This window comes from Sphaerodactylus townsendi, linkage group LG05 (genome assembly GCF_021028975.2).
Source record: "Sphaerodactylus townsendi isolate TG3544 linkage group LG05, MPM_Stown_v2.3, whole genome shotgun sequence".
Lineage (NCBI taxonomy): Eukaryota > Metazoa > Chordata > Lepidosauria > Squamata > Sphaerodactylidae > Sphaerodactylus > Sphaerodactylus townsendi.
The window spans coordinates 29,785,018-29,810,998 of NC_059429.1; the positions used below are offsets into that span (position 1 = coordinate 29,785,018).

Consider the following 25,981-nt stretch of genomic DNA (forward strand, 5'->3'; position numbering starts at 1 on the left):
AATAAAACTAATGTATGTATGTGTGTATTTGGAGTAGTACCCAGGGCATGTGGTAGTCATGTGGCTCTTCTGACTAGTGGGTATTGTAAATGTGGCTCTTCATGATCTGCAGTGTGACTATCACTGGTTTAGGGGCCAAGAGTGTAAAATATTAAATTGGAAGGTCTTCACTCTTAAATTATGCTATAATTTGAAACGGGGGGGGGGACTCTTTAATATTTTATTTATTTATTTATTTATTTATGCTTCAAATTTCTATCCCGCCCCGTCCCCGAAGGTGGTGAGTGTTCTGGGCATTTGAAAGCACCAAGCATTAATAGGGTTGCTAACTCTTGGTTGGGAAATTCCTGGTGATGTGGGGGGGGGGGGGGGTGAGCAGGGGAGGGACCTCATCAGGGTGCAATTCCATCAAGTCCACATTCCAAAGCAGCCATTTTGACCTCCTGTCGCAATTGTGGAAGATCAGTTGCATCCACACTGAGCCACTATTTCCCCTGTATTTTTTGTCTGCTATGCCACTGGAAGCCTTTTGGAGGTTTCTAAAAATTTAGAAAGTAAAAACAAAAATAAATTCCTTGGCCCTTCTGTTGTGAAGTTTTAAGGGGAAATGTGGTGCCTTTTTCAAATGGAACCTGATGTAGGATTGAGGTTGACAGAGAGAGGGGTTTGTCTAAGACCTCATAATGTGTTCATGAGATTCTGTCCAGGAATTTCGTTTTTTGTGGACAGAAAGATTTGTGGATGAGGCGGCCTATAAATCTAATTAATAAAATAAATAAATAAATAAATAAATAAATAAACATGACTTTCTCACATCCCCTATGCCAGTGTTTCCCAAATGGTGGGTCGTGACTCAGCATCTGGCACTGGGTCACAAAAGCAAAATGCTGGGTCACCTAATGTCCAGGGCTGAGGCCAACCACCCCCACCCCTGCCCTTGCTCAGAGGGCACCATTCACCTGGAACCGGATCAGCCTAGATGATACAGCAGCTTCGGGGCTCCTCCCTGGCCAGCCAACCACACAGAAAGGGGTCGGGGACGGAACCACCGCTCACGGCAGATGCTGGTGCTGTGAGGGAGGTAGAGGTGGAAGCAGCACCTTGGGGAGCACCTTGGTTAGAGTGAGTGAGGAGCAGCAAGACAGAGAAGGAGAGCAGAGTGAAGGAGCCGGAGGGAAGGAACAACTGGAGCACAGGGACATTCAAATTTGTTTTATTTTACTAATAAATAGGCAATGAAAATTTAATGGGTCGCAGAGAAGAGGTATTAAAATAACCAGGCCATGGGGAAAAAAAGTTTGGAAAACATTTCCCTATGCCATTGCAGGACAAATGCCACTGAAGTTCTGCTCCTGGCTGAGAGTCTCCCAAGAATCCCCTTGTTCATAACCAAATATGAATCAAGTTAGCAGATTTTCATATACCTCTTTCCTCGAAAAAAATGATTTTATAGTGTAAATGAGCCATATTTCAGTATCACTTGGGAGAGCATGCTTGTGGTGTTGTCCCAGGGAGGGGTGTGATAGTGTGATGGGATTTGACTTAGAAAGTAAGTCATTGTCGTGGGTCATTCAATGCTAGACATAAGTAAGAGTCCTGGGTAATGTATTATTATTATTATGAATAGGAGGGTGAGAGTCTGTGAACCATCATTTTGGTTCTGATGGACATCTTGTTGAACATCTTATGCTATATTTGTCATATATTGTAAAATGTACACTCCATAGGAGTCTGCTCCTATCACTTCTTTGCCCACAAAAAGATGTTCTAGAAGAAATGCTTGCTTAACTGCTCTCGCTGCAGTAAGACACCTCTGTGGGAAAAAGTGATGCACTACAGTATTGTAATGTGGCCAGCTTTATTATCCTTTTTTGGGTTGTACTGTAACCATCAGCATTAGTTTGTTTCTTTGCTGATGGAATTAGTTTGAGGTACAGTCATATCCACACTTAATCCAGGGTTTACTGGTGCAGGTTCTCATTTCAGTAGTTCATTACATTGAATCTACCTTAAGCTCCAGTTGAATTAAGTGAATCTTAATAGTAAGGGTGATGAAGAGAAAATTTTGCTGTGTTTTAACCCTGTAGGCCCAGGCCAGCAGAAATAATTGTGGTGATCAAGATGATAAAAGGCAGAAGGTCAGTCACCTGCGGTGGGGAAGAAGGCAAGCAGGTTGGCTGATTTTGCTTTGTAAACATTGCAGAACAGCTTTTACTGTACGAATGCATATTTTAGTATTTTCTTAAAATGTAATTGGAGTATCCAAACTTCCACTGGTAAAATCTTTAGCGCCCCAATTAATATAGGCTTCTTAAGAGACCATCCAACAGGTTTGCCAGTATATGGGATATCTCACTCTGGTTCCAGGTACTGCAGTAACCAAGCTGCTCATTGCACAAGCTTATTTCAGTACATCAGTATAGTCAGTCCTCCCAGCTCACCTACAGAACGTAACCAGTTTTTGGATATGTTGTTTCTAAACCATTTTCTCTGTTTTATTTTTCCATGTTTTACAGGACTGGAAAAGAAGGCCAGCCCAGGGAGTACTATACCTTGGATTCAATTTTGTTCCTGTTGAATAATGTGCATCTTTCACATCCTGTTTATGTCCGGCGTGCTGCGGTAAATATGTCCCACAGAATAGGATTCTGACATTACTTGGTGACGTTACTTTTTATATTTCCTGCTTGTCAACCAAATCCTTATAGCATTTGAGAATATGACCTTTAACATTAAAAAAAATTCCAAAGCAGTAACTGCAAAATCACAGTCTGGCAATACATTACTTAAATTGGATGCATTTGCATCAGTGCACTTAGCTCTTATGCTTTGCAACCACTTTTTGTAGATTTGAAATTTCATATTAACTTTTTGGCTGGCACCGAAGATATTCTGGGCTTCAGACATTCAGCTGCTGTTGCTTGGCCCATTTAATTATTAAAATATACACAGAGCATGGAATTTTCTGCATCTTACTATAGACCAGTACAGCCATAACTTTGACTCCTTTTTAACAACCGTTCATGAATTGGTGGCCAGCCTTTGCTAATGCTTTTCCACAGAGACTCCTATCTCCTCCTATGTCACTCAGCTTCACTGGAATGACTTTAGCAACACTGAACCCAACTAGAATTTCTTGTAATCCAGGATCAGAAACTGTGATTTGAAGGGGGTTTGAGGAGCTAAATCGAGGGAAATTCTGGTTAGCCTTAACAGCAGGGAATATCTGTTAATCATGTATTGCCTGCCCTACAGCTAGAAGGGGAAGGACTCATTTACTCCTGGAGGAGGAGTGGTGAAGTGAGAGGAGGCGTCTCTAAGTCTTGCTGCCAGTTTGCTAACTACTGTCTGTGCCACCCTCTTTCCAGTATAGTGCATGTCTCAACCTGTCTTCTGCATCTAGTGTCTGCGTTGTTCCTAGAGTACCATATGGCTTTGGCTCAGAACTGAACATTTCAAATTCAGAGGATCAGAATGTCAAAAAATCAGGCCCTGTCTGCTATTTCTCCATTTCTGCTCTGTTGTAAGATGTGGGAGTGTTATGTTTCCTGTGACACCATCATGTGTTACAGAGTGCTGGATCTATGTTAATTGGTGACAGACATGTCCATTCAGGTTGGTTTGATACAGGAGCAGAGAGCTACTCTATCTGAAGAGGTTGCTCATCCATCTCTGCAGTCAAAATGTTCTCTTTTATGGCAGGTATCTTGTAATGGAGGTTCCCCTATTTTATGTAATAGAAGCTAGCCATTTTGTACTGGTCTCCTTCCCTATCCATTTATCCTTACAAACTGTAATTTTGCACATCACTGTGGTATTTCTTATTTTCCTGCTTGACCTGTGCTTTGCCTTGTTCTTGAAAGAACAAGAGAGAGCATCAAAAGAAGAGCAAATAAATACACTATAGGTTTGTGACAAAGTAACTCTAAGAAATTACCACTTTGCTATAAAAGCTCAGAGAACAAACAATGGGAATGGAGATAATTTTAACATCACCAGAAGAATGGAGAAACAGTCTTTGTGACTTCACGTGAATTTTGGCATTGGCAGCCATGAACCATTGAAATACATTTAAAATCATGTTTTTAAACATCATTAAATTCCCTTGATATATTGACACCTTTGTCTTATTTATCTAGAATGTCTTGGACCTCAGAAAGTGGCGCTTAGATGTGTTTTAGTATCCAGTCTTATTGGAAGAAATCATGTATTTTACAGGTTTAATGCGTTTAAAGATCGTTCAATTTGGTGTATTTAAAGGAGTATTCAATTATTTGTTATTTGTAACACTATGGGCATAACACTGCGTGTAACTTTCATATTGTTATCCTTGGGCACTGGAAAAAGTGCATGCTAGAAAACTAAATGTGTACTGATTAGAATTTTAAGAATGAAGAATTGTGATTGGTCATAATATTAACTTCGTTATGTGGTGGGGAATTGAATGAGTCAAAGCCACATAGTGAGTGATGGACGGGATTTTGAATTTTAGTCCCCCAGTTTTTGAATCACTGGATCACACTAAATAGTCACATCTGTTTTTTTTAACTCCTTAATCTAATTTCCGTGGTGGTTAATCCTTCTTGAGCGCTTCCAGATGTTATGGGATTCATACTTCTCCATCAGTCCTCCCGCCAACATGGCTAATTGGCCATGTTGGCAGGGGCTGATGGGAATTGTAGTCCATAACATCTGGAGTGCCAAAGGTTCGCCACCACTGACCTAACCTATCTACGCCTTCATACCAGCCATGCACTGTGTGGGCTGTAATTGGCCCTGAATCTATCTTGCTTTTCAGAAAGATTAAAATATTGGTAAAATCATTTATCAGTTGTTCTCTGATGGTTCTAGACTTAATGAAATGTATGTAATTGGAACCAGTTGAAATTCTTTGATTTGAAATGAAGTGCTATTGATAAGATACCTAAAGATCTCATCCCTGTGTCAATTCTGCTATATTTAATCATACTGAAACGATAACAGGCTCCAAGCAAGTATATTGATATTCTTTTTTTTTAATTGTTAAATACTTTTGAGTGCAAGCTCATATGGTACTCTTAACTGTGCTTGCTTCTAGATGAAGAAACTTTGAAATGGGGCAGTTTGAAGTGGGCAAGACAAAATGCTACCTGCATCTTCTGCCTGTGACTTTCCTTGGATTTCCCTTTTCTCCTTGTCATGTGTGAATAAAGGATAAAGCATTTTTTTCTCTGCCACATCCAGCCACTTCTCAGGGCTTTGATTGCATATGTCTGCATGTAACACATGATTTGTCCTTCAGGTATTAAAGATATAGGGCCCAAAGCTCAGCTCCCTTCTGTCACATGGCATTTAGAATGTTTCATTAGTATCTGATGGACTTCTCTCAGCAGTGCTGGTATATGTATCTCAACAGAATACTCCATCAGCACCTTTGCTGAGTTTCATTATATTGGTAAGCCTGTGTATGTAACATGCTTGTTTATATCTGAGGTATAAGAAGCAATTTGACAGCAAACTTTATCATCTAGGCTTCTAGTTTGGGTTTGTTTTGAAAGTATGCTTTTAAAGTTGTTGTTCATTTACCAAACTTGCCTTCTTTTTAGACTGAAAACATTCCGGTAGTAAGAAGACCTGACAGAAAAGATCTACTTGCATACCTAAATGGGGAAACATGTAAGTTAAGAGCATTTAACTGTTAAATGTTTTTTGCAAATGATAGAATTTTTCATCGGCCGTGTGTGTGTATATACACATACAGGTGTATGTATATATAGCTGGGACTAAGAATTACTAATGCTCCTCTTTCTAATGAAACTTAAACTTATATAGGAATCAGAAATCAGAGTTAAAATGAAATTTAGATGAGGATCTGAATGGTTGAGTGCTCTTGATTGTCTTTCCCCAAAAAGGGCAAGCAGTAGTCCAATAAAATGTGCGCTAAGCAAAGTTGGCAATCAGGGATATCGTTTGTGCTAAATGTATAATGTATACACAAATGGCTAGTCAGGAAAAATAGCTCTAGACCCCTTTTATTATTGCCAGGTTGTCTTTTCTGCTCCTTTCCCCCCTGCTGATTGCTTTGTTTCTGTGCCTTTTGAAAATAATGATCTGTTATTGGTGTTTTCCCATCTAGCAACATCATCAAGTATAGACAGAAGCGCACCACTTGAAATAGGTCTTCAGCGATCCACTCAAGGTATGATTTGATTATCAAGGGTAGTAATGATCCATTTTGCAAAAGGTTGCCTCATTAATACTTTTAATTTTTTTGTAGTTAAAAGAGCAGCTGATGAAATACTAGCAGAAGCAAAGAAACCAAGAATAGAAGTAAGAGAGCAATGTTTTCCTGTACACTTTTTGTCTTCTGTTACTTTTACAACCCATTGAATAAATGTTTTTATGATATTCTCCTGAATGCAGCTGATTATGTTTTGTGGTTGTATAAGGAAAGGAAAATCTTTTCAATAAAAATCAGAATTTGAAGGCTGTTAAGGCTTAAGCAATGGGTTTGCAATAAATCACTGGCATTTTGTTTTTCTTTGGATTGCCAATACCCAATGAACTACTTCTGAAAGTCTTTTTTAGTTTCAAAAATGGCCAGTTCTGCTCCTGGCAGTGCAGGGTGGAGGCTGAATTTTGTTTGGGAAGAAATAAGTTTACAGTCCTCACCAGCTCGTGAGACTGATTTTATGTTTGTTCCATCCTACACCATATTAGGTAAAGACTTGTTGAGAACTTCCTCTTTGCTCACATGAGATATCAGGAATGCATTATGTACCATAGCGAAAGTTCTAGTTATACTTCAGGTGTTAATCATTCAGCAATAACCATTTGGGTTTATGTTAAAACGTCTTGGTTAATACTGGCTATTAAATATAGATGGAGACAAGTAGGGGAGAGTAATGCCATGAGCAACCAATGCAAGTTTCTAGTCTTAACTCAGCATCTCAGTTTCACTGCTTCGTGGACTTGGGCTCCTTGTGACCCTTCAGTCTAAGTCAGGGGTCTGCAACCTGTGGCTCTCCAGATGTTTATGGACTACAAATCCCATCAGGGATTTGTAGTCCATGAACATCTGGAAAGCCGTAGGTTGCAGACCCCTGGTCTAAGTAAACTTGTTACAGTCTAGTAAAGGCCCTTTGCATGGCCCATCATGCAGCTTGTCTAATGCTACAACTGCATGCTGTCAAAGGAAGACCGGCATAGTCTTACTATTCTGTTTCTCTCCTAGGATGAAGAGTGTGTACGCCTGGACAAAGAGCGACTGGCTGCTCGGCTTGAGGGGCACAAAGAAGGCATTGTGCAAACAGAGCAGATCAGGCAAGCTTTGCTTTGTTCGTGATATTATTACAGTATTTACTCTAAAGGAAGAAGACCCTCAATGTAAGACAACCCCCACTTGAAAAGTTATACATAATTTTAAAATTATTGGATGTAACTAACTTGTATGGGATTGTAAGGCAACCCCCTCTTTTTTGGATGATATACCTGGGGAAAACAATTAGTGTTGCATTTGAGTAAATACAGTAATTTGAGAATTGTGAATGTGCTTTCATAGAACACCTGGTGTAGTGTGGAAGAGCAGTGGACTTTAATCTGGAGAACTGGGTTTGATTCCCCTCATGAATGGTGAGCTCTTACCTGGTGAACTGGGTTTGTTTCCCTGCTCCTACACATGAAGCCTGCTGGGTGATCTTGGGCTAGTCACAGTTCTGTCAGAACTATCTCAGCCCCACCTCCCTTACAAGATGTCTGTTGTGGGGAGAGGAAGGGGAAGGAGTTTGTAAGCCGCTTTGAGACTCTTTGCCTAAGAGAAAAAACTGTATATGAATCTAAACTCCTCTCAGCATATAAACTTTTCTCAATGTGTCACAGCAAAATTGGACAGTGCCATTTTAAAGCAGCCTGAAAATGGAAATAACATTGATTGTGTGAAACATCTTGCTGCTCTTTGATTCATTGTTCTAATAGGAAATAGCTATTTTTAATGGAACACACTGGAAAAGGTCAAAAGATATGATGTGCACCTTCTGTTTAAGCAAAGAGCCTGGCCTTCCCAACATGCTGTTGGGAAGGCTAATCCTATGCATATTTAATAGAAGAGAAAATCCCATTGAGTTCAGCAGGACTTTCTCTCAAATTTTGCAGCTTTAGATTTGGAAGACCAAATTGCAGTTTGGCCAGAATACTTTGGACCTTGGGCAAATTAGTTTCACAGCTTCTTTTTTGGACCTGAGAAAAGAAAGCTGGGAAAGGATGGAGAAGTTTCTAAAAATGAAAGCAGGTTCAGTATATTTCATGAAAAGTGGATGCTATTAACGAGAGGAAAATGGTGTCAGGGTAGCTGCAGGATTTTCTTGAAGCATATAACTTGGGCCTTGCCCACAGCACAGGCTAACAACTTTCTTGCCATCAGCTTTACCTGTGACTTACCTGAGGGTCCACATACCTCATGTAGAATAGCACAGCTAGGCATGGTAGGTGGATTTAATGCATATAGCAAGCAGTAGGATTTATGTTATCAGTAGTCAGTCCCAGTTCTTTGCCTCTTTCTTGCATACCCTATTCTTTATCTAGCTGTTTCTTCTGAAAAATCAGATGGTAAGTATTACTGCTTGCTTGCTTTCTTTAAGCATATGGCAAACTTGTAGCAAATAGTATGGGGGAAGATAGCTGAAGGGGTGGTTATTTCCTGTTTCTTAGCAGTATTTAAAAAGTCATTCCTGTATCCATGCCCTCAATATAGTTAAAAGGAGAAAAGTAAATTAAAATGCCATTTATATGGAATGTGTAAGGTGTTAGTTCTTCTGTTATCTAAATTAGCTTCTGAAGGAAAGATTAAGTAGTTGTGTCAATCATTTGAAAAGCTCTCTAGCATTGGGCGAGGTTATCAGTTTGTTTGTTTGTTTTTACCCCACTGTCCCCAACCACAGAGTGGCTTTCAACATACCACAGAATGTCAAATACTATAAAATTATGACATGCAATAATATTTCAAATATAAATCCTATGACTCTTAATCTAACTAATGGTAGAACAATTTCAAGGCAGTTCCCCATGCTTCATAACTAACGTATAATTCCAATCACACTAACAAGAAGAGGAACAGGAATGTGAGGTGTGGAGTGGCCAGTAAGATGGACACAACCCCTTTGCTACCCTCAACTATAAGCCTGGTGGAACAGCTCTGCTTTGCAGGCCCTGCGGAACTGAGATAATGCTGCAGGGCTAAGGTCTCATTTGACAGAACATTCCACCAAAGCCAAAAAACCTCTGGTCCTACCTGAGAACAGATAGAGACTTTTCGGGCCATGGATCACCAGCAAGTTGTTATTGGCATGATACAGTGCTCTCTGGGGAACATATTGGGAGAGGTAGTCTTGCAGATATGCTAGTCCCAGACGGTTAAGGAGTTTAAATGGTAAAACTAAAACCTTGAACTGGATCTAGTACTCCACCTGGAGCCAACATAGATGATAAAACACTGGACAGATGGGGGCCCTCCATAGTGGCCCTGTAAAGACCTGTTCAACTGCATTTTGGACCAGGAGACTCGAGGGCAGCCCTGTGTAGAGCAGGTTACAGTAATCCAATCTAAAGATGATCATTGCATGGATCACTGAAGCAAAGGTAGGGTGAAACAGATAGGGCGACAATTTCTTGATGTGGCGAAAGTGGAAAATGCCAGTCTGGCCACATTTGTGACCTGGAATCACATTTGTGATTCCAACAAAAAGGAGGCATCCAGGATCATACCCTGGCTCTTGACAGATGGCTTAGGTGTCAGTTGCCCACTGTCAGGATCCAGGAGCTGGCTCCCATTCCTATATCTGCCTGGCGCAGTCACAGGCCCTTCTATCTTTGTTAGATTTAACTTCAGCTGGCTCTGCTTCATCCATTTCACCATGGTCTCCTCAAAATTGGTCAAATTCTGAGGTGGCACTTGGCTGATTGGTCATTAAGACAACTTCCTCCTGTTTTGCCCTGGCAAGGTGCCCTCAGGAGTTTTCCTACCAAAATTATAACTGTCACTTTCATGGGTCATTGAGCATTTTTCAGATAGTCAGAGAAACTGCTCTGAGGGAACACAAGAAGAACCCTTTTTCCTTATGTCAGAAAACAAAAAGTGGGCATCACAGGCTTTAAAGTAAAAGATGGGACTAGAAGTTTTTCTTTACACCCACCAAGCAAACTGATTTTGGCAAAGGAACAAAATGTCAATAATCAAAAGGCTGGTATTTAGTGGTTAATATATACAAGATGTTACTTTATCTCTCTTCATAAGTGCTACAAGTTTGGCTCAGGTCACTAGCTTATTGTCTTCAAGTTACATTCTATTTATTTAAAATATATGAACACACCAGTTTAAGTGATTCTATATTCAGTTGTTCTTACTGTTGGTTTTAAAAGACCTTTCTTTTTCCTTCAGGTAAGTATTTCAAGAACAGTTCCTTAAGATTTAATCTCTAGACTTCCTGAACCAGGTGGGGAACCTGCGGCTCTCAGATGTTCAGGATAAACAGGAACTGACAATTCCCCACATCAGCCTCTGTCCCAGCAATGGGCTTCTCAATTGGCCATGCTGGTAGGGGCTGATGGGAATTGTAGTTCCTGAACATCTGGAGAGCCGCAGGTTCCCTACCCCTGTTCTAGACAATCCTCTCTACTGGACATGTCTAGCCCACACATTGCTTAAAAGAGCAGGAATTCCAGCTAACTTTCAGGAAGCCAATTCCTATTTTTGTCTCTACCTCCACTCTCATAAGTCTTCCTGCTTAATATCTGAGTGGTGTTTCCCTCAGAAACAAAACAACCAGGCAACCTGTTTGTGTATGTAGAAGTACTGTTTTTGTTAACACCAGGTATGTGGTACAGATTCTCCTTTTAATCCGACCCTCCAGTCCCTCAGAGTAGCTTAACCAACTAGAATGGAGCCCAGCACACACACACTCACAAGCTTACTCTCAAACCAACTCTCAAACCACCAGAGAACACACAACTGTTCACGCTGGCATTATAATCAGAACTCCCCTCAAACTCTCCTCATGCTTCCTTTAGAATTCTGGCCTTTCGCAGCCAGCCAAACACAAGCAACTTCTTGGGGGCAGCAGTTCTCTTGCAGAAAATAAGGCTAAGTGTTGGTAATTGTTACACTCATCAACAAATACAACTGGGTGTCATCAACCCACTTGTGGCAACTCAACCCAAAACTCCGGACCAGTTGGGCTAGAGTGTTCATATAAATTTTAGGCATGGTGGCTTCTGTTTGTCCCAGTGGGTATCCAAAGCAGCTTACATGGTTCTCCTCTCCTCAGTTTTATTCTCACAACAACCCTGTGAGGTAGATTAAAAGTCTGACTGGCCCAAAGCCACCTGGTAAGTTTCCATGGCAGATTGGAACTCAAACACCACACTGACTCTCATTCACATATGAATGTGCCTTTCCAGCAGAAGGGTTAGTCCCAGAGTAATCCCAAAGTCCAGAGATTCAGGTCAAGGAGGAGCAGAGAATTCAGAGCAGGAGCCACAAGATCAGTAGCAATTTGACACATTGTTTCCACCCAGCTACCCTCTTATAAACACAGTGCTACTCAGAGAGTCTGTAATGCTGTGTACCTGCTAGTTGCCTCAGGTGTGTTCCTGCAATCAATTATCCTTGCTCTAGTGATGAGGAAAATGAGGAGAGTATCATTTAACTTTCTGCAGTCATCGCAGAGGTGGAAGGCTGAGGGGTCACTGCCCTGTTTCCTGACAGTGGGTTCAAGTGCAACCCCATGGGGGCTTCTTCCTGTATCACTTCTGCTACTTGCTGATTCCTCAACAGAAATGTTTTTGGTAACTCTTGGATCTGTCTGGTCCATGACATTACACTTCACCGCATCACTGTTCTCTCTATTTCTGCCACCTCCCCATTTCTCTCTTTTGCTGTTCCCCATGTTTGGAGAAAAATTTGTTCTGTTATTGTGGACCCAAACTTCAAATTCAGATAGCTGCAGATAAACCTACTGTGGCTATTAGATATATAGATTGCTTTGGTTGGGAGTAGGAACAATGCTTTTCTTTCCTTTTGGGCATCCAGTCAGGATTAATCACTAAGTAGATTAGTGTCTGTATAACAAATTCAATGTCATTTAGCCCTGCTAATGAGTCTCTTAGGGTCTTCAATAGTGACAAATGGTGGATGACTATCCCAAAGTCTTACCTTTGGCATTCATCCCACCACCTTCTCAGTCTTGTCATTCATGACACAGGTTAATCAATACTAGATCTTCCTTTCATCCTTGACCAGACTGGGAAGAGACCACAGAACCAGAAGAACTTAATAAGTCTTTTATGTTTATGTTATGATGCTGAATATGGGGAAAGGGTAAATTCAGATGAGTGACAAAGCCACTGAGAGTCCCCTTCACTGATCATTAATTGCAAATACATAAAACTTAAAATATAGACAAGAGATTGAAGTAGAGCTCTGGTATGTTGCTTCAATTTCCTCTTCCCCATTCTCTTTTGATGTCTGTATTTTTTTTTATTCTGTGGGTCTCTTGTTGAGGGGTGGGTACTAACAGGACATTCAGTGTTTATACAGATTGCCACATTTAGCTGTAGGAGAGTGAATTGGTTAATTTCTTCATAATAGTACTTTGATGTTCTGTTGTAAAACTAAGGAAAGTAAATCAGTTAATTGCTGCTTGTACTGTCTCAACTTCCATTTAGACTGTTCAGTTGGCCTGTAAACTGTGCTTAGTTGGTCTTCTGCTATAATGTTTTTCTAGGTCCTTGTCTGAAGCAATGTCTGTGGAAAAAATTGCTGCTATCAAAGCCAAGATCATGGCCAAGAAAAGGTCCACTATCAAGACAGATTTGGATGATGACATAACTGCTCTTAAACAGCGAAGTTTTGTGGATGCGGAGGTTGACGTAACCAGAGATATTGTCAGCAGGGAAAGAGTGTGGAGGACAAGAACTACCATTTTACAAAGCACAGGGAAGGTAATGGTTCATTCATCATATTTGTTTTCAACCACTAGGAAGATTGTTTTTTGTTCATCTCACTGAATAATTAAGCTAAATTACATTCAGACACCTGACTGCACACATTACCAATATTCACCTTGGTAACTAATTTGTGTCTTGATTATGTTTAACTGTAATTTGATTGTGATGCTTGCTTGTTGGTCTCATTTAAATTGTTCAGTATGCTATTTGGGATTTTTACACTAAGCTCTAGAAGAATATTTGACCCATTTCTCTTCCAAGTCAGAATTTGATTTTATTTCCCAATAAGAATGGAAGTAGACAAAGCTGACAAAATAGATGGACTCTTTGTATAAAAATGCTTAAAAACCCTTTGTTTCCTTGTAAGTCTCATCTGGAGATACACTTGTTTCTTGCTAATTTAAAGAATAATAAATAATAATAGAGGTGGTCTTTTGTGCTATTTGTGCCAAAACATCTTAGAATAACTGAAGTCAGTGTGTTAGATCCATCCTGTATGTTCTGTGCCTTGACCCTGATCCTCAATCCCAAAATGAAGGCGGGTTCATAAACACCGTGTCCATCCTCCTTTATCTGCCTGCCTCCTTCTGGTCACTTTAGGAAGCAGTGAATGAGTTTCCCTCAGCTCTCTCTCGCTCAGGCTTAAATGGCTCAAGCAGGCCTTCCAAGTTCTGCCTACCTGCCTAGCCTCTCATGAGGGATGGGGGCATTTTGGGGCTCTCAGCCACACCCTGACAACCATCATGACTGGCCCATTGTTTTCCTTGCAGGAAAGGAGCTGGTTGCCAGCAGCAGCAATGAATAGCGCTTCCCAATTGGTTCTACAACTTGGTGTTTAGATTTTGAAGCTTCTTGTGGCTTCCTCATAACTCTTTCTCCTTGATGGACCTGCTGGATGTGGCAGGATTTGGGGTTCCCATGAGAAAGTTAATCCAGGATGTGGCAATGCTGATAGGAATAGACATGATTATTTTTGGGTGGATCCACCAGGGAGAAGAAACATGTTTGGCTGCTATCCTAATACTTTTTCATACGCAAGGAAATGGTTGCCTTGTGTCCATTTATCTTGCTTCTTTCTCCATCCTCAGTCTTGCATGTATTTGTGGATTCATATTGAGCTGAATTTTGTTGATGCTAAAATGCTGACAAAACAGATCAATATTCCACACATGTACTTGCAAGTTAAACTAAGAACACAGGACAATATGAAGATGTGATTGGTATGAGATTGGATTGGTGTGTATCATTCAGAGATGGGAGAGCAAGACAGTAAGCACTGATTGGTGTGTTAAATAACTTGAGTACCACCAGGTATACATAGTTGTGTACTGATGGATAGGAAAGCTGGTTGCCGAACCTTGGTAATTGTGAGTAGGGAAAGAATAAATGGGTGTGACTCAAGTGTAGCACTAGAAGCGGAACTGAGGGGATGAGGCCATGGGATTTTTCTTATGGTGTCTTCTATTTCTTCAGTGTTTATTCCCCATCGTTGCTACCCAGGTTTAAGTGTTGTTTGGGTATTGCTAACCACCTCTTAAAATGAATGTAATTATGTACTTAAGCTGCGACCAAGGATTCTACAGAAGGTGAGCTCTTTGAAACATAAGCATCTCTAGCCTCTGGGTTGGGTACACATTTTATTTTGCTCTCTCACTAGCTCCCTTGGGGTGCTTTATGTTCAAGATGTCAGGGTATGTGTAGTCCCATTCAATAAAACCTTGGTCCATCAAGACTGAGTCATAGATTTGTTGCTGTCATTATTCTGAGAGTTGTGACAAGAAAATGTGTGTAAACCAAAACTTGAAACTAAAACAAATTCATATTCTGCTGCTTGCTCTGAAGTATCTCTGGGTACCTAAACTCAGTGTAACTTGAAAGCCTTTGTTTATGAAAAACGTTCAGAATGTTTTTGTTAATTTCCAGGTGGGTGGGACCGATGAAAACTATATGGTATCTCCAGATTGTGGCAATTGGGAGCATAAGCTTTGATTTTTTTTCTGGCAGAATATAAAATGGGCTTCTGAGAGAGATGGCTTTAGGTTTAAATGATGAACCTTTCAATATTAGTCTAAAATGAATGTATACATTGATTTGTGTACATACCATTTAAAGATGAGTCTTTTTAATTCCTCATGAGCGAATACGAACAATAGCCCAAAATGTTCTGCTTCAGTTCCGAAAAGTAATTTTTTGTACATTAGAAAGTTTTGTAGAGCATGTGGGAATTCTGAAACCTCAGTATTTTCTAACATAGATGACATCAAGATCTTGTTAAAGTAATCATTTTATTGACAACTAAGTATGGTGTTGGAGAGGCGGCTAAACTGTTGTCAGATCTTGTAGCTCTAGTTCTCTAGAGGTTGAACTGTTGTCTGGTTCAGATATGTTGGCAGCAATATCTGTTTTTGTAAATCTTATTTCTTAGGATACATCAGTGTCTTTGCTTGTAATCTCAGTATTTGTTATCTCAATAATCTGGTTGTGTATTTTATCGTATGAATTGGTACTATTCATAGATTAAAATGTGGGTCATGAGGACTTTTAAAAATCAAACCCAGATCATTTTGAACAAGATTTACAGTCTACCTTTTGTTATATTATTACTAGTAAAATGACCACCAAATGATGGGGATGTGCAGTTGAAATAGTTGTGAAAGTAAATTTCAGCTGAGTGGATAGGTGAGAGCACTTTAAATCTGGGACTTGTAGATGGCACAATGTTACTCCCAACCGTTAAGTGTCAGAATTGGTTCTTTTCTGGCAGGTTTTGTGTTCCTCTTTCCACTCTCTCCCTTTTAAAACATTTATCTCTCTCTCCCTTGTTGCTTCATCTTATGCTTCTGACCATTTGGAACCACATCACCGGTTTGTAACTAAGATTAAAGCTTATTTCCTCTTTGCTGGTCTACCTTTTTATAGTCTGTATGACTATCTCACAGCTATCTTTCTGTGTTCATTTAATATTGTGTATCTGTTCTTCCTTTCACTTTCTTAGGATAAGTTGGCACTTGCATGCTCTCCATTGAATGTTGTAACTCCAAACTTCCCTAAACTGGGTACTCTAGGGGCAGTCTCTTTAACTTGACAACTGCAGCCTCTTTTGAATTCTGACTCTTGGATTTTCCTAACCCTTTTGAAATTTGTAGCCTGGAATACTTTAGATGACTCTAAGCGATAGACTTAGTTTCATTTGATTTAAACTTGTTTCGTTGCAACGTTTGGCAGTTAGGCTCTTCATTCATAGAAAACTTTATTCATAGAAAACATTCAGTCTCTGTATCACCTGCTATTATGGGAAACCTGAATCTGAAATGGCCGCACTTTGAGCAATGGGTTTTGGTTGTTTTTAAGATGCTGCGTTGGTTTAAGGCTACTTTGTAAGGCCTATAGTTCAAAGATACATGATGCAAAGGAGAGGAATTTGGGTTTTTTCCAGTTAACCAATCATTCTCTCTTTGAGCACTAGGTGGGAGTCTTGTTCCATGGCTGCAAAACTGTAAGCTGGAAGATTGAGTTTGAGAACCAGAGGAGTCAGTTGCACTCTGAGTGCTGAGGCTGATTTCCCCTGTTGGTGGCTTATTCAGACTACAAATTTCAGTATTACTTTTTAGTGTCAAGCATTGTGAAGTATGAGTCTCATAAACATTAAAATCAAGGCAACTTCAATCATCAATAAAAAAAGACTAATTTAAATAATTTATTTAATTTGAATTTTCATTGTTAAATTCATATATTTCATGAACAAGATTGCATACTAATTGGTCACTGAAACAGTTTAAACCTGTTTTTGTTTGATGTTATGTAAACCCTTTATTTGATTTAGGAATATAAATACTGAACTTCTGGTTGCACTCTTTGAAAATGAAATATCCCCTGAAATGGTGTATTTCTGCTTGCCTTTCTGTACCCAGAAGGAAACTATCATTCCATAGACAAAGTTAGGTATGATTGAAGTGTGTACAACTTTTTAGAAGCAAGGGCTGGTAGTTTCTGGGCAGAATAATATTAATCTATGATAGAAAATAAGTATTCTGTGTAATTTTATAATAACAGTAAAATATGATGCATTTATTTGTTTTTCATTATGTAACTGATTTAAAATTGCCTTTCTGTGCACAACCTTATCCATCCAGGGAAAATAACAATAAAATTGTAACATTAAAATAGTTTGAAATTTCTAGAACAGATCTGGTTCTATAAGCAGCTATATCCATTCAATAGCAGCAGTGAGCAAAGCAGTCATACAGACATTGTTCTTCTGGTATAAAATGTATTTAATTTGTGCAGGAAACCTTTTCGGTGGTGGGTCTCACCTGCAGAGGGTACTTGCTAGAAACCTGAGAGTTCTACTAGCCTGATCTTCAGTAATAGGTTCCCACAAAAAAGCCCAGTCCATTTATCTCAAGGCTTACACAGAATGATTGTGGTGGAAGTAATCTCATTTTTTATCCAAAGGATCTATCCAGTACTTTGAATAGGAATTGGAAAGAAATGAAGCCAGAGCAGTTGACAAAGCACTGGCTATATCATTGCACTGAGTCTTAACCTGCTACATTGTGATCCAGCTGAAGATTCTGTACTATCTTCAAGGGTAACCCTACATACAGCGCCTTACAGTAATCTAACATGGATCCCACTAAGGCATACATAAGTGTAGACAATGTTTGCTTTTTCTAGCTGTAGCGACAGCTGGCAATTCAGCACAGACTCATAAACAGTACCCTTTGCAACCTCCATAAACTATCCATCCAATGTCAATAAGTCCAGAAGCACCTTCCAGCTGTGAGCTTGATCCTTTAGGGAGAAGTTCAACCTCATCAAGAATAGACTATATGCCTATTCTCATATTGACATTACTTGTGACCTGCACCAATTCTGTCATATTGGTTTAAGTTTCAGTTCATTCAACCTCGTCTAGTCCTTCATTGCCTCTAGGGTCTGGTTAGTATTTCCACCATCTCCCTGATTTTGATAGAAAGCTCTGTGCCATCAGCATATTTGTGCCACTGTCCTCCATATCTCTGTGTGATCTCTGTTAGTGACTTCTTGTAGAGGTTAAACTGATCAAGGGACAAAATGAAACTTAAGCCAAAGGCCACGGGCCACAGTAAAAGGTCCTTATGCGTACATTGCTGCTATCTGTAAAATTTAATTCTGGTAGTTATCACTCTATGAGACTGAACTTCTCTTGTGGAATGCCCTATAATTTGCAGGGTTCTTTCAAGGAAGTAGAAGTTATGCACGCTTTCTCTGTCACTCTCTCGGTCACTCCCTCTGGAAGTTCTAGCCATTGAGAGCAGATGGGTGCTTGTTCTTCCTTTATACTAAACATTCCCCATGAGTAGTTAGTTTAATGGAAAATTGAGGTCTCTGAAAGCTTAGCACTAGATAAATTGTTGGTTATTGTCTAACTGGGAGAACCAGGTCAGATCCTCTACCTGCCATGGAAGTTTTCATGGTGATTTTGTCCAGTCATACACTCTTAGACCAACCTACCTCACAAAATCATTAGGGATAAAATATAGGAGAGGAGAATGATGTAAGCCACTTTGGATCCCCACTGGGCAGAAAGACATGGCACAAATGAAGTTAATAATAAATATGGACTATGAGCGGTGAGTCAGGAGAACTTGGGTTCAGATGTTTCCTTACAAACTTACTAGAGTTCTTTGAGGGTGTAAACAGACATGTGGATAAGGGGCAACCAGTGGACATTGTCTACTTGGATTTCCAAAAGGCTTTTGACAAAGTTCCTCACCAGAGACTGTTGAGAAAACTCAGCAATGAAGGAATAAGAGGGGAAGTCCTCCTATGGATTAAAAACTGGTTGAGAAACAGGAAACAAAGAGTGGGTGTAAATGGGAAGTTCTCACAATGGAGAGATGTCGGGAGTGGTGTCCCCCAAGGATCTGTTTTGGGACCAGTGCTCTTTAACCTATTCATAAATGACCTGGAAGTAGGGGTGGGTAGCGTGGTGGCCAAGTTTGCAGATGATACCAAATTATGTAGGGTGGTGAGAACCACAAAGGATTGCGAAGAGCTCCAAGCGGACCTTGATAAATTAGGTGAGTGGGCCCAGAAATGGCAAATGCAGTTCAATGTAGCAAAATGTAAAGGCGCAAAAAAATCCAAACTTCACATACACGCTACAGGGGTCAGTGCTATCAGTCACAGACCAGGAAAGGGATTTAGGCGTCTTAGTTGATAGTTCCATGGGAATGTCAACTCAATGCATGGCAGCTGTAAAAAAAGGCAAACTCTATGCTGGGGATCATTAGAAAAGGAATTGATAATAAAACTGCAAAGATTGTCATGCCCTTATATAAAGCAGTGGTGCGACCGCACTTGGAGTACTGTGTCCAGTTCTGGTCGCTGCATCTCAAAAAGGATATTGAGGAGATAGAAAAAGTGCAGAGAAGGGCAACAAGGATGATTGAGGGACTGGAGCACCTTCCCTATGAGGAGAGGAGAGGCTGCAGCGTTTGGGACTCTTTAGTTTGGAGAGGAGGCGGCTGAGGGGGGATATGATTGAAGTCTACAAAATTATGCATGTGGTAGAAAATGTTGACAGAGAGACATTTTTCTCTCTTTCTCACAATACTAGAACCAGGGGGCATTCATTGAAAATGCTGGGGGGAAGAATTGGGACTAATAAAAGGAAACACTTCTTCACGCAACGTGTGATTGGTGTTTGGAATATGCTGCCACAGGAGGTGGTGATGGCCACTAACCTGGATAGCTTTAAAAGGGGCTTGGACAGATTTATGGAGGAGAAGTCGATTTATGGCTACCAATCTTGATCCTCCTTGTTCTGAGGTTGCAAATGCCTTAGCAGACCAGGTGCTCGGGAGCAGCAGCCGCAGAAGGCCATTGCGTTCACATCCTACATGTGAGCTCCCAAAGGCACCTGGTGGGCCACTGCGAGTAGCAGAGAGCTGGACTAGATGGACTTTGGTCTGATCCAGCTGGCTTGTTCTTATGTTCTTATGTTCCTCTTCTAGGAGCTCACTGACAACTGTAAGCAGGGCACATTAAATGATAGTAATATGCAGTTTGTGACTCATGAATGTGCATGCAAATTACACATAGTTATATGTCTTTGACATAAGGGCTTACCTGCTCACTACCCACATATGTCATGTGACCGCCCTCTAGGTCTGGGGAAACTCTTTCTCTTTGTTGTCTGGGATTACACAAATGACAGGATGGATTTTAAAACACTCGCAATTCAATCCTGTGTGGAGTTATTCTAGTTGATTTCAGTGGGCTTGGACTAAAATAACTGCATAGAATCTCATTGTAAATAGACTTCAGTGTTTGGCAGATGAGTTGCTTTCAGCTTAATCTGTCACAATATGAAGTTGTGCTATACAGAAACCTGTGAACACTTTGATATGATTCTGGTGTAAATTACCCCCCAAAATATTATTATGTAGATTCTCCTTCCAAGATTGCCAAAGAATCCCTTTCCCTTATCCTCTGTCCCCTTCAAGTATATTGAAAAAATGATGATTCCTTTCCAGATTATCATTGCTTGAACTTCTTGTGGCTAGCTGACAACTACAAGTTCAATTTTGTGAAGTCGGGCTTTAAAAAATCTTAATTCTCCAAACAAGAAAATCATGTTTTTTTTCCCTAGTGCAAATGTCACAGATCAGCAACCAGGTTTGAATGTTGACAGAGTTGCGTAATTGAGTGGGAGATGGGGTTTTGTTTAGCAAGGGATGGGCTGGTGGTTGGCAATGCAGTATGACAGAGGGACTAGATGAAGGTTAGAGAAAGCAGTTCCTGTTTGCCTTAGTGCTAGCATAGGCACTATATGGATCTCCAGGAGCTTTCATCTGATGCCTTGGAACTTACAGGTAGATTGCCACAACTTGGTGAATTTTAGCAGATGTGTGTTCTTTACAGATTTTTTTTAAAAAACTTATTTATTTTTATGACAGGATTCTTGGGGTCTTGGTTGTAAAATAGGTGGATTTGATATCTAAAACATGGGGGCGGGGGTAATTCTGTGTATTAAAATTGATGGCACACTTGACTCGGTATTGGAAGTTTTTCATTTTCTGAATCCTCTCCCAGAACAGAGTGTGAAGATCCTCTGTGTTACTGCAGAGGAATCCAGTCAATATTGCCTCCAGCCCTCTTTACCAGGTTAGTCAAAAGTCAGAGATGGAACAGGACCTTCTGATCAGTTGTGCTTCAGAGACTGCACAGGATTTGTTCAGCTGCAACATAGTTACAGGGGAATCCTGTTGAGTTTTTATTTCCTCCCTTCAGAGAATGTCATTGCTTTTATATTGGCAGAGAGAGTAGGTATTATGTATATGCTCTCCTGCCTTGTGGAGGGGGCTTGCTTTGTTTATTTTTCAAATTTTTACCCCACCCATCCCAGAGGGGCTCAGGACGGCAATACATCTTAAAACAATACTTAATTAAAACAACTGGTTGCATCCAGTTAGCTTTTAATATTTCAAGGCATACTTCTGTCCAGGCATATAGTTTTAGAGTTGCTGTACTTAAAAAAAATGAACAGAAAATCCAATAAAACCTCCTCCTGTTTTATGTAAGTTGATGGAACCATCTGTTGCCATGTCTGTACATTCTTTTTGATCATCATCTCATTTTAGGTATAATTGTCTGGAGCAGATGCTTGTTTCTTCCATGTAAAAATGCCCAGGCTCAGCAGATGGATACTGTGGATGGATGCTACTGCTATAGTGGAGTATTCAGCTGAACAAATACAAACAGCAGCTTTTCAACCTGTAAGCCACAGAGCACATGTTGGCCTGCTAAGGGCTGTGCAAACCACATGGCTCTTTATCAGCTAGTTTTCAGCTCCTCAACTGTTTTATAAAGACCTCCAAAGGGATTTCTTCCCCAGTTCACGTATTGTTGCTAAATATAGTGCATGAGTGCTGAACCATACAAGTGAGAAAATGCGAGGGTTTTCAGAGTAAAAAGTGTTGTATTGGATCCTATAGCAAAACTTGAAGGAAGATTGGGGAAGCAAACTCAGTTCTCCAGATTTGAATCTGCTGCTCTTAATCCACTGCATCATGCTGGCTCTCACAGTAGGCTGCTAGCAGGTGGCAAAATTTGCACAAGGTCTTCTTATGTGTATACATAGATCTCTTTGGCATGTATTTGTCATCCCAGTCTGTATTGTTCAGAATATTGCATCATATTGGGATTCCAAGATCTAGGAGCATCCAAGAAATGCTTAGATACACAAGCAACTCTGAACAAAAATGTACAGTAACACGAACAATGACATAACAAGCTAGTTCTGTTACAACCCCATTGACTTGAAAAATTCAGAAACAACCTCACTGTTGTCATTTTGATACACTTATCAAATAAAATCTTTATTATGGTCATAGCCATCATAAGATAGATGAAATAAAGACTAATACACAAAGTATAAAACATATTAAAACAGTATCGTAAGTACTAAAAGGGGTAAAAACTTAAAAGGAAGATAGGTATAAGAAAACACTAAAAGTGTTAAGTTTAAAGTTACAGCTATTAGGTCACTAACCTACTGTGTTGTACAAACCATCCTGCGATGTATTTCAAAGTACTGTTACACAGGATTTGACTGCACTATAAGTTAAGAAATACACTTAAAATGTGACTAATTCCAGAGTCTTGTCTGTGATGTCTTTGGTTTAAGCCTCTCTAACCAATAAGTAGAACTTCAAATCTTCATTGGTTGGACCTCACCTGGAATATTGTGTATAGTTCTGGGCACCGCAATTCAAGAAGTATATTGACAAGCTGGAATGGGTCCAGAGGAGGGCAACCAAAATGGTCAAAGGTCTGGAATCCATGCCCTACAAGGAGAGACTTAGGGAGCTGGGTATGTTTAGTTTGGTGAAGAGAAAGTTAAGAGGTGACATGATAGCCATGTTTAGATATTTGAAAGAATGTCATGTTGGTGATGGAGCGAGTTTGTTTCTGCTGCTTCAGAGACTAGGACCAGGCGTAATGGGTTCAAGGTGAAGGAAAAGAGATTCCACCTAAAAATAAGGAAAAGCTTCCTGACTGTAAGGGCTGTTTGACAGTGGAATGTACTACCTCAGAGCATGGTGGAGTCTCCTCCTTTGGAGGTTTTTAAAGGGAGATTGGATGGCCATCCTGTCAGCTTTGAATGTGTGTTGCATTGCATTGGATTGCGGGGGGGGGGGGGGGGACTTGATGGCCCTTGTGGTCTCTTCCAGCTCTATGATTTTATGATTCTAAGGGGATGTTGCAGCACCCTGCCTGTTTGCATTTTTTTGCTTTATGTAACGTTAAGGTGGTAGTGAATGTATTTACATATTCCAACAATTGTGGCAGGGACTAACACAGCATCAGATAAAATCTAAAGAAAGCTTAGTGGTATTCTTGGGATGTTTCATTGGCTATTAGTTTACAATGGTTCAAAGAGATGGGGTATATGCATGCGTAGTCGGGGGAAGGTGAAAAGGAGCATAAAAGGCAAAGCAAGCACAACAATCAATGGTTTCCATTGTTTTTCTTACACAGGCAGGGAAAGATTTGTACTTTACCCACCCTTGGAAACTGCAGGACATATTGGATATTCAGCATGGAGAATTTGGGAGTGGGGAAATGGTGTCTGTAAAGGCAACTCTGCGAAGGGAATGTACACTCACTGGGGAAGACCAAATGTGCATAATAGGTCCTAGAGTTCTTCCTACTGTCAATTCAATTCCTACTGAAGCTTCTCCTCCAAAAGAATTGCAGACAAGTTACTGTTGTTCTTTGGCATTTGCATTCATGGCTTCAGAGGGTTTTTGACTTGCTGGCTCTTTGCAGGACAGAACAGTAGAAATATGCTTCAGTTGAGCAGGTTAACAAATGATCCCCATTCAGTAAAACTGAATGAAAAGGTCAAGACATGTAAAAACCAAATTGCCACTTGTAACAGGGAGACTGGTGGTGTTCACGTAGTGCTAATATGCTAATTAAGGGATTCATTTATGGTAAAATATGAATTGAAAGCGTGAACTGTTTAAAAAAGGTAGCAGCTTGGAGTTAATCATAGACTTGACATATTCATGTGTAGAACGTTACCTCTATCCTGGCTGCTTTATTGTGAGGCATTACAACATACATTTTATAGGTGAAATTGAGCTAGATGTGGATGATGACTGACATCAGAGCTGAAAGAGCAGAAAGGGGGAGAATTGGATGCCCTTTAGTTGTGTAGTGCCATACCCTTTTCCATGTGTAGGCTACTTGGGGAAGGAGGAAGGAGATAGGCCAGCCGTGTGAATGAGTGTCTTTGAATGGGGCATACTTCTACAAATCACATTTTTAGTTCTCTATGGTATATGTTTAGATGAAATTCTAGCTTCCTGTTTAACATCTGTTTTATTTACCATATCCCCTTCCCCACATTGTTTCCTCTTTCCTCCCAAAACTCCCATAACCTCTTCCCTTTCCCTGCTTCCTTCTTCCTACTCACCAACCAATCTTGCTTTTATTTGCCCTCCTCCAGTCTTCCTCTTAATTTATTTATTTTCTTCATTTTTCCCCACCTTCCTCATCCAATGAGAAACCAAAGGAAGTAACATTTTTCCTACATATCTTCCTACATTCTATCCTTTCAGTAGCCCTGTGAAGTAGATTGGTGTATATGATTGTCCCAAGGTCATCCAGGAAGTTTCCATGGCAGAGTGAGAGTTTGCATCTGGCTCTCCCAGATTGTATCTAACACTCTGACCAACATCAGGAAATCTTGCTATCATTAGTAGAGCAAACCCCCCCCCCCCCCCCCCGGTAATTTCACTGTTGATCATTCAGCACATACATAAACCATACTTAGTTGATCTTAAGGAGCTATTGTGAAAGTTACTGGTTGTATCATATTAACTGACATTAACCATAGTTTTTGCTGTTGTTATTAATTTATTTGATTTAATACCCCACTCTCTCCCACCAAAGTAAGCTTGGAGCGACTCACAACATTACACAAAATGCAATATAAAAATATAGTAAAATTAAATCAAAATGCAATATAAAATAGTAATATAAAATATATAACATAGTAAACAATTTACAGATGGCTCTAAAAACCTAACTGATGGTGGGACAACTTGGTGTGGTCCCCCCCCCCCCGCCTCATTTGATAAAAGAAGGAGGAAATGGGGAAGAAGGGAGGCCTGTCAAGAGGGACCTATTATTCCTCGTTTCTGCCCTCAACTATAGGCTGGTGGAATCGCTCTGTCTTGCAGGCCCTATGGAATTGAAATAAATCCCTCAGGACCCTGGTCTCGTTCCACCAGACTGGAGCTAGGGCTGAAAAGGACCGTTGAAGACAGCCAAATATTTTCCGGGCCAGGGACCATCAGCATGAATCTCTCGGGAACATATCAGGAGAGACCATCTCGCAGATATGCCAGACCATTAAGGGATTTAAATGTTAGAGCTCAAACCTTGAAACAGATCCAGTACTCCACATGGAGCCAATGCAGCTTGTAGAGCTCTGATCAAATATGGGAACTCTGCAGTGCCCTAGTTAGGACCTGCGTGGCCACATTTTGAACCATCTGGAGCTTCAGGATAAAGGGCAGCCCTTCATAGAGCCAGTAATCCAATCTGGAGGTGACCATTGCATGGATCGTTGTAGCAAGTTTGGGGCAGGACATAGGGCACCAGCTGCTTGATTGGGTAAAGATGGGAAAATTCCTGACAGGCTACATTAGTGACCTGGACCTCCCTAGAGAAGGAAGCATCCATAATCACACCTAGGATCTTGACTGATGGCTTAGTTGCCAATTATACACTGTCAAGAGCTGGGAGCCGGTGCTCAATTTCAGACATCACCCCCCACCGCCCGACTTAATTACCAGTCCTCTCCATTTTTGGTGGATTCAGCTTCAGCTGGCTCAGTTTCCCCACTACACCCCCCGAACAGCTAGCCAAGCTGTCCAGGATGACAGTTGGCCGGCCACTCATCAATAGATACAACTGAGTGCCATCAGCATATTGATGA

At 40.5% G+C, this 25,981-nt stretch overlaps 1 protein-coding gene across 1 annotated transcript in view; it reads left to right on the forward strand.

The window, feature by feature from the left end:
- CDC73 (cell division cycle 73) overlaps nt 1-25,981 on the forward strand; it is a 128,859-nt gene that overhangs the window by 2,615 nt on the left and 100,263 nt on the right. The window contains exons 2-7 of the mRNA XM_048498741.1: nt 2,517-2,622; nt 5,586-5,655; nt 6,116-6,178; nt 6,257-6,309; nt 7,214-7,302; nt 12,756-12,972. Of these exons, the coding sequence (XP_048354698.1) occupies nt 2,517-2,622; nt 5,586-5,655; nt 6,116-6,178; nt 6,257-6,309; nt 7,214-7,302; nt 12,756-12,972 (598 nt within the window). The remainder of the gene's footprint in view (nt 1-2,516; nt 2,623-5,585; nt 5,656-6,115; nt 6,179-6,256; nt 6,310-7,213; nt 7,303-12,755; nt 12,973-25,981) is intronic.